Genomic DNA, 8204 nt, shown 5'->3' on the forward strand with positions numbered 1-8204 from the left:
ACCCGCTGCCCGCTAAGCACCAACGAATTTTTCATTTTTTTTTTCTATTTTATAATGTGTCTGTGATCGGAGGCTTAATTTTTATTTAAATCTAATTTGCGAGCTTTAAACATGTATTTTGTGTACGATCGTTTTTGATACATCTCTATAGGTACTTACTTTAAATATCTATACTATCTACCTAATACCTATCTACTATTTGATTTTATTCTTTGAGAAGTGATCATTAAAAAAAACATATCATTCTGCGAGTATTTGGAACATTGACGTATAATATCTAAGGACGGGCTAATGGGGCACTAAAAATGGTACTAGTTGCTGAACTAGCACCCAGCGGTGCTACTCACGATTTCCAGCCAATCGTGCAGTCTAAGTAACGCAACTAGTTACGACCAATAGCGCGCGTAATGTGAACTCGTCAACCAATCGCGCGCGTGATGCGAACTCATCAACCAATCGCGTTGTAGCGATTTCACACCGCTGTACTGGCCCCTGCCATGCCTCATTATTATTGCCCGTAAAGCCAGTCCCTATTAGATATCTATGTCAATGATTTGGAATCTGTTACCTGCTCGTGGCTCGTAGTGCTACAATATTGGAAAGTAGGCAGGTATATCGATGAAATTGTTACTTCAAATAAGTATAAAACGGACGGAACCCTCGCCCGACATGCACCGGTCAAGTGCATGTCGGGCGAGGGTCCTGTGCCTTCATAATATAAGTATAAATAATAAATGCGGGATAAATGCGGGTTAAAAATATGAAGAAAATAAATACTCTTATTTATTTACCGTTCGCGCCAGGCTCGAGACCCATAAGCTGAGTCATGCGTTTTAGCTAAAAACGATTTGTATGGTGGCCTGGCGTATTGTGTACGCTCGGCGGTTCGTGGCCATGAATGGGTTAAAGATATCAACCATAATTTGTAGGTATATAGTTAGTCTAAACAATTTGTCAGTAAATAAGAACAAAAAAAACTATAGGTACTCAATTACTCATCCTTTTCTTTTGGGTGCTAGTACTACTGTAAGACAAAGATAGTATGATTCTCTATGTCTATACTTGGTCAACCAGATCTTGATTTGAATTTCGCGCCTTTTTTTACTGACAAGATTTGGTTGACCAGCTAAATATGTTTGAAATTAGACAGTCCTTTGACTAGTAATTAACCATTATAGTACTTAACACTTTGATTAAAAACTTTTTTTCAGTGTTTGCTATAAATAAATGACCAGCTTTATATTTGACGGCGCCTACGAGCCAATTTATTTTATAATCTAATTTATTTACCTACTAACATACCAGGCAATAATGACTCGTAAGGAGATGATGAATCATTGACTTACCTCATATACTACCTAAGTACCTACTTTATAACTTACCTTCTCTTCGATTAGTGATTTATTCCTCCTAGATTAGTAGCGAGCACGGGCTAATTATAATTTAAAGAGGTAAGTATAAGTAATAGGTATGATTTTGGTATGATTCCTACTTCAGGGCTATAAAACTTCCTGAATCAGCGTATTTATCAAATACCGGAAGGTCACGTGTCGTAGGTTTACTAACAACTGGCTCGTGTAATATTAAACAATTAGTTGCAGTAGCTTAACTTTTGCCACAAGTAGGATATAAGTAGGAATTTATATCAACCTAATATCGCCTAGACATACTAACTTGCGAAATTTGTTAAAAGCCATTTGCCATTTCATTTTGCGAACTTGCTAATGTAGGTAGGTACCTACTTGCGAATAGTCTCAAGTAGAGCAAACAATAACATGTAGGGGAAACTTTCCTTAATCGTACCTGCGCCTAAAACGTACCCTATCAAGATCTCGAGCTGTGAAACTGCAGTGGCGACGCCTGTGCTATAAAATGAAACTACTAGTTCGCCATCTCTCATCACCCGCGTATAACAATTCCACGCTGCCCCTCCGTATGAAAATATTAAAAAAATAAGTAATTTTGCTGTTTTCGAGTATTTTTTTGGTTGATACGTAAGATTTTCAATTCCGTACATGTCGAGATATGTAAATTAGAAATTTTATGCTTAATTATATACTCTTTCACGGTTTGAAATAATGAACGACAGACGTCAGCCCGGCAGCCATTTTTTTACGCGGCAAATTTAAAATCGTTAGTTATCATGTGCCTTATTCGTACTGAACACTTTGTTTTAATTCGTACTAAGATATATACAATGCACATATCGTAAAACCTGGATTCACGAACTATGTGCTGGAGTTGATAAAAATACTCGTAATTTTATTTGTGATGACTGCAAAGAGTTAGAAAATACAGCTAGATCTGCTATAGATAATTAAAATGTTCGTTCTATATTTGAGATGATTGGACGACAGAAGTGGACAAATTATTTAGATTAGTGACTCAATTATAATTAATATTACTTATGTATGTGAATTGCGGTGATTATGAGACTGATACAAATTACACGATCTCATAGTTTGACATGGATATATAAGGGTACGATATAGGAATATACGGGTAGGTACGTTTTAGGGACAATTAGGCCTAAATCGTACCTTTTCTACTTTTTTTTCAAACTTTTTTTTCTCAGAAGTGGTTGAGGTTTAACTTGTTACTTTTGTTGATTCGTTATTAAATAAAGATTCTTTACACACAATTTGTATTTTTTTTATTAATTGTATTTCCAAGAAATTTGCATTTTCTCTTAAGGGGTACGAATTAGGCAAGTTTCCCCTAAAGCCTGACCAGAAATATATGATCATTGTCAAGAGGGCGCTGTTATTCTCATGTAGGGTAGAGTCGGACCAATAAAAGTCTGCAGCGGATTTGATAGCCCACGCAGTGCAAGTGTTATACACAAGTTTGACGTTTAAAATAACACTTGCACTGCGTGGGCTATCAAATCCGCTGCAGACTTTTCTTGGTCTGACTCTGGGTATAGGGTGACAGTTCAGTATAGTATGAAAAAATTAGTTTCAGTGAAATTCCGCAACATGGCGCGTGATCATCTGATCTGGGGGCACGGCAATGCCCCCGCCAAGTCGAGCGCGAAGCAAACACTGCCGTACCATCCTTTACTGGAACCATTTCGCCGCATTTTCAGGCCCCTATTTGAGAACCTCTGGTTAAGACCAGAACGCTGAAATTTTCGTCATCCAGTAAGCTATAATCACATACTTAAAATCCAAAATTTCAAGTCTGTAGGTCATTTAGTTCCGAAGTTAAGCGAAAGCAAAGTTTTGCATTTATGACACTCATTCATTCACTCACTCATGATCATCAGAAATATCATGATCATTAGAATTAGTACTTCCAATAAACTCAGAGAGCTGAAATTTGGTACAGAGTTAGGGTTTAATGGCCACATAAAGAGTAAACCTAAAAATATTGCAATATCAGTCACGTTTTAAAGATCTGAGAACTGCATAAGTAAGTTTGTAATCCCATATAAATATATGATATTACAATGTTACTTTTGCAGTTCCTACAAATATTAGGTAAAGTAAAGGTACACTACGATGTACGATGTGAGTATGAATGAAGATATGTTTAGTTATGATATGTGTATACATAGTATGGGTATGAGTACCCGAAAAGAAGGACTGCCTACAAAAAGAGATGAGATCCCATCAAAAACATTACATGTAAAAAGGTGCAAGTCTCGCAACGCTTTTACTACAAAAAAGTTTTGAGATGTAATGTGAAACCAAGTCGGTTATTTTAATCAGTGCCAGGGGGTGTTAAAACCGTATCAATAAGATATCTTTAATTTGTAATACATATAATGACTTGGCAATCGCACATAATGCTTTACTCGTACCGTACTCGTAAATATGTATAATGCTCAAACTGCAATTAGCGCTAGCGTTATGTTCAATTAGAATTATTTTTAATAGGTAACAATGATCCTATTGTCATTATGCAGCCGTGCGATGGCCAAGTCATTATACGTATTACAAATTAAAGATATCTTATTGATACGGTTTTAACACTCCTGGCACTGATTAAAATAACCGACTTGGTTTCACATTACATCTCAAAACTTTTTGTAGTAAAAACGTTGCGAGACTTGCACCTTTTTACATGTAATGTTTTTGATGGGATCATATTATTCCTGGCCCCGTCGCGTAGACAACATGCCAACAATCGCTAACGCTACGTAGTGAACGAAATGCAACTGTCACTGTCATACTCATAAGGAAGAGTGATTAGAGAGACACAAAGTAATTCGATCCCGAAGCGCAAGCGATTGTCATTTTGGCTAGGCCGCTGCTGGTCAGGCTTTAAGCGCTTTAAGTAGGTAAGGTCGAAAAAAAATCGTCGTAAATTAAACAATCGTAGTTTTGCATTCGACTTTCATTAGTCAACGTACTGTATTGTAACTCTGTTTGTCCAATGTGAATCTAAAAAGGTAGCTACTACACGTTGAGGCAAACTGGTAAAGTCACAAGTAAGCATTACTATGTTGTTAGTTATTAGGCCAAGAACCTAACACTTTTCTAGCACAGTGAGTGAAAATATTAATGAAGTTTGTAGTTAAATTTGTCGATATTATAAAAATCATTCGGGACGATTCACTACGCGCGGGTCCTCTAGTAGGTACCTACAAGCGAACAGAAAAATAATATAGGTATGTGCAATATATCTGTGATCCTATCTACTAAATGAAATACCTATACACTGACAAAGTGTACATCTTGTTACGTACCTACTAAAAATACCTACGTATTAATGTAATCAATCTTTGTTATAGACTCATAATAATGAAGCAAAGTTTGTCCAAACTATTTTTGCTTGTTTGCCTATCCATCGCACGCAACTGTGGAATGATGATAAGAAACAACGCGCTTATGTCCAAAATGGTTTCGGATTTTCACTCTCCGAAGGCGCATACAATCGATATCATGCGGAACGTGCTTTGCAAGAATTTCCCCAACCTCCCATGCGAACTCATCACTAAAGACGACACGCTCAGAAAGTTGATTCAAAGAACCATAAGGCTGCTGAATGAAAAGCAGCGAAACCTTCAAAATGTAATAACCACAACGACTGAAGAACAGACTAAATTGCCAGTTGTCAACAGCGATGAACTATCCCAGTATCTGGTAGTGGAAAACACAGGCTACTTCACTGATAAAAATAAACATAACAAAGAGCGGCATATTGACACCCCTAAAACCGCTTGGCCGAAAGGCGTGGACAAGCAAGCGCAAAGAATGGGCGTTTTTCCCAGTCATAAGACCATTAAGAAGTACTTTCCACATAAAATAAAATATAATGATAGAAACGAGATAAGTGAAATCGACAAATCTCGGGAAAAGATGTCAAATTCCGAAGAAATACCTAAACTGGATGTAAAGAAATACGACCATTTCAACTATAAGAAACCAAGTAACATGCCAATGTGGCAGATAGATTACACGAAGCACGGGGATCCCAAGATTGAATTTAGTCAAGAATCAGACCAGCTCAGAGGCAAGCTGGTCAAGACCGGTTCAGATACAGAGAACACAATCTTTAAGCACAAGACTGGCGTACTTCATCCCAATGTTTACATCAGGAACAGTGCGAAAAGAATTCAAGAATATTAAGGAAAAAAATCATAACTCATATAAGATATTAGGTACAACTAATTAAAACAGTGCAAGAATCAATGATTTCGTGGCCTAAGTTTATAAATATAAGTAAGTAATCAAGCCTAAAAGTTGATATAAGTACTTAAAATAAAACTATTGTCTGTGGTCACCGTTTCTTAATTTTAACACATTCACTGCCAGACAAAAATGTAATAATAATAGGTTGGTACTTAGGTTTTTTGCAGGTGTCTCTTTGGCGTTGCGTGCCTGTTGTTGAAGTAAGGACGATTAAGTACGAAGAATTTCGTACATTGGACCCTCCTGCATTTTGTATAATAATATTGCTGTCTCGCCCATGAAGCCGGCGGTCAATGCCACTGTGCAAGCGGGATAGCAATATAATTATGCGAGTGCGATAGAGATAGGATATGGCGGGTACAATGCACGAAATTCTTCGTGCTTAGCATCCTTACTTTACTTTTATCTATGGATAGGTAGGTACATAGCAACAACCCGCCTAGTGGATTTGTCCGGTAACTGAGCAAAAGTTAAGGCCGCCCAATATGGGTGCCTAATTGCCTAGGTTCTTACCTAAATAAAGATCTAATACATATATGCTAGGTATTTGTACCTTTATTATATAATACATATAACCTACTATTCTTTTATTAGGTACCTATCTATTGTTATCGCCAGTTTATCATGTGTTTATGGTAATGTCTTGTTAGGTGATAATTAATATAGGTAGGTTATTATTCATTAGGTATGTTATTTAGGTAGGTACCTACACCTACCTAATTATTCACAAATTACCTACCTAATTGAAATATGCTTATGCTCTTATGAGGCATCATTGCATCGTTAAGTATTTTACTTTGCATTAGACTTAATTACTATTACTCATACTGCAGTGTTCACTTATTGTGTCCCTATCCAAAGATGTAAAACTAAAATTAAATTATCACACAAACGCTATTATCTGCATCCCACATAATGATAATATTATCTTGAAACCACAGCGGGTGTCAAACGGTTTGAACCCGTGCGCGCATCTCGGCACATACCATTATTATTGTAACCTTCGTCGAAAGCACACAGCTATGTCGCGCCCCGTTCTGTCGTCGCACGTTCTCGACATATCCTCAGGAAGACCAGCGGTGCAACTCTTCACAGAGTTATTCAAGCAAAAGGGAGATTCGTGGGTATCGTGGCACAGCACCGTGACAACAGGCGATGGCAGGATCCAGTTTCCCTTCACCAAGGACTCCATGAGTGCAGGAACTTACAAATTGAAATTCAACGTGGGAGATTATTACACAAGGAACGGGAAAGAAACGCTTTATCCGTATGTAGAGGTATGTACTGATACACAACCAAACGTAGTATGGAATTATATACAGGATGGCCCATTTAGATCGGTCAGTATGGGAAAATCTGAAACTATAAGACATACGACGATCTCTTCTTAGGAACCATGTCATCGATTTTAGTAGCAAGAAAAACTGCATTCATACATTTAAATTTTTTTTATGTAAAATGTATTGAAAAAAATGGTGGCCATTTCGAAAACATACTAAAATAAATTAAAGGATATGAATACAATGCATTTTATTCATTTCAGACATCATGTTTCATAGTAACATTTACTGCTTAAGACCTACACAATCGATATCTAAATAGAAATAATTTTAGATATTTTTTTTCAAAACGTCCGGGTTCGATTCCCGAGCTGAGTACACATTTTTTTTAATGTATGAATGCAGTTTTTCTAGTTACTAAAATCGATGACATGGTTCCTAAGAAGAGATCGTCGTATGTCTTATAGTTTCAGATTTTCCCATACTGACCGATCTAAATGGGCCACCCTGTATACTTTGTAGGTTAGAACTTTCGCCCCTCTTAGGGCCCTCCTCTACCAAGACAGATCAAGAACTTGCGTGCAATTTTCGTTACATTGCGGTATTGGGTCGATCGACCGAATTAATTGTACCTACTCTGTAGTTGTTGTTGCTAAATGTATCAAATATTGCAATGCACCTTGTTAATCCGTCTAAACGTGGTTAAATTTTACTATTTTTTGTTAATTTGACTAAACTAAGTATACCTACCATTTTTCAGATTGTCTTCGAAGTGAAAGAAAACGAACATTACCACATCCCACTGCTGCTCAGTCCCTATGGTTATTCCACGTACAGAGGAAGCTAGTAATTTTACGGAAACTGGAAAGTACTTTCGAGCGGAAGCCTAATTTAATTACCTACCAAAGTTACGGGGGAAAATTTAGCACGTCATATAATTAATCAATAATGCAATAAATCCTATTGTTGTCCACTTTTCACACCAATTTAACCTTTTCCACAGTGTCAAACACATATGCTGTCACTCAGATTGAAGTGTCAAAACTGAAGTTGAACTTTATGTATATGCACGTAGGTCGATGTTGCTCTGTATGGTCTGTGACCGATTAATCGGTCTTTGGCGTTGAACCTACGGTGCGGTTATATCGGTCATTAGCGTCCAAAAGGTTAAAAAGTAGGTACATCACCTTCATTCATCTTTGGCCTATTACAGCCATACTCTAAGTGTGTTCCGCGGAACCCTAGGGTTCCGCGACACCCCTGCAGGGGTTCCGCAAGAATTTAG

The 8204-nt window shown here is 37.3% G+C and overlaps 1 protein-coding gene across 1 annotated transcript; it reads left to right on the forward strand.

Annotated features, from left to right (window-relative positions):
* Positions 1-4695: 4695 nt before the first annotated feature.
* On the forward strand, positions 4696-7813 carry LOC134655387 (uncharacterized). The gene is made up of 3 exons (XM_063510849.1): positions 4696-5573; positions 6473-6916; positions 7680-7813. Exons 1-3 carry the CDS (start codon positions 4749-4751, stop codon positions 7764-7766), a joined length of 1356 nt encoding a protein of 451 aa, XP_063366919.1. The 5' UTR covers positions 4696-4748; the 3' UTR covers positions 7767-7813.
* The last annotated feature ends 391 nt before the right edge of the window (positions 7814-8204 follow it).

Source organism: Cydia amplana, chromosome 2 (genome assembly GCF_948474715.1).
Source record: "Cydia amplana chromosome 2, ilCydAmpl1.1, whole genome shotgun sequence".
NCBI classification, from domain to species: Eukaryota; Metazoa; Arthropoda; class Insecta; order Lepidoptera; family Tortricidae; genus Cydia; species Cydia amplana.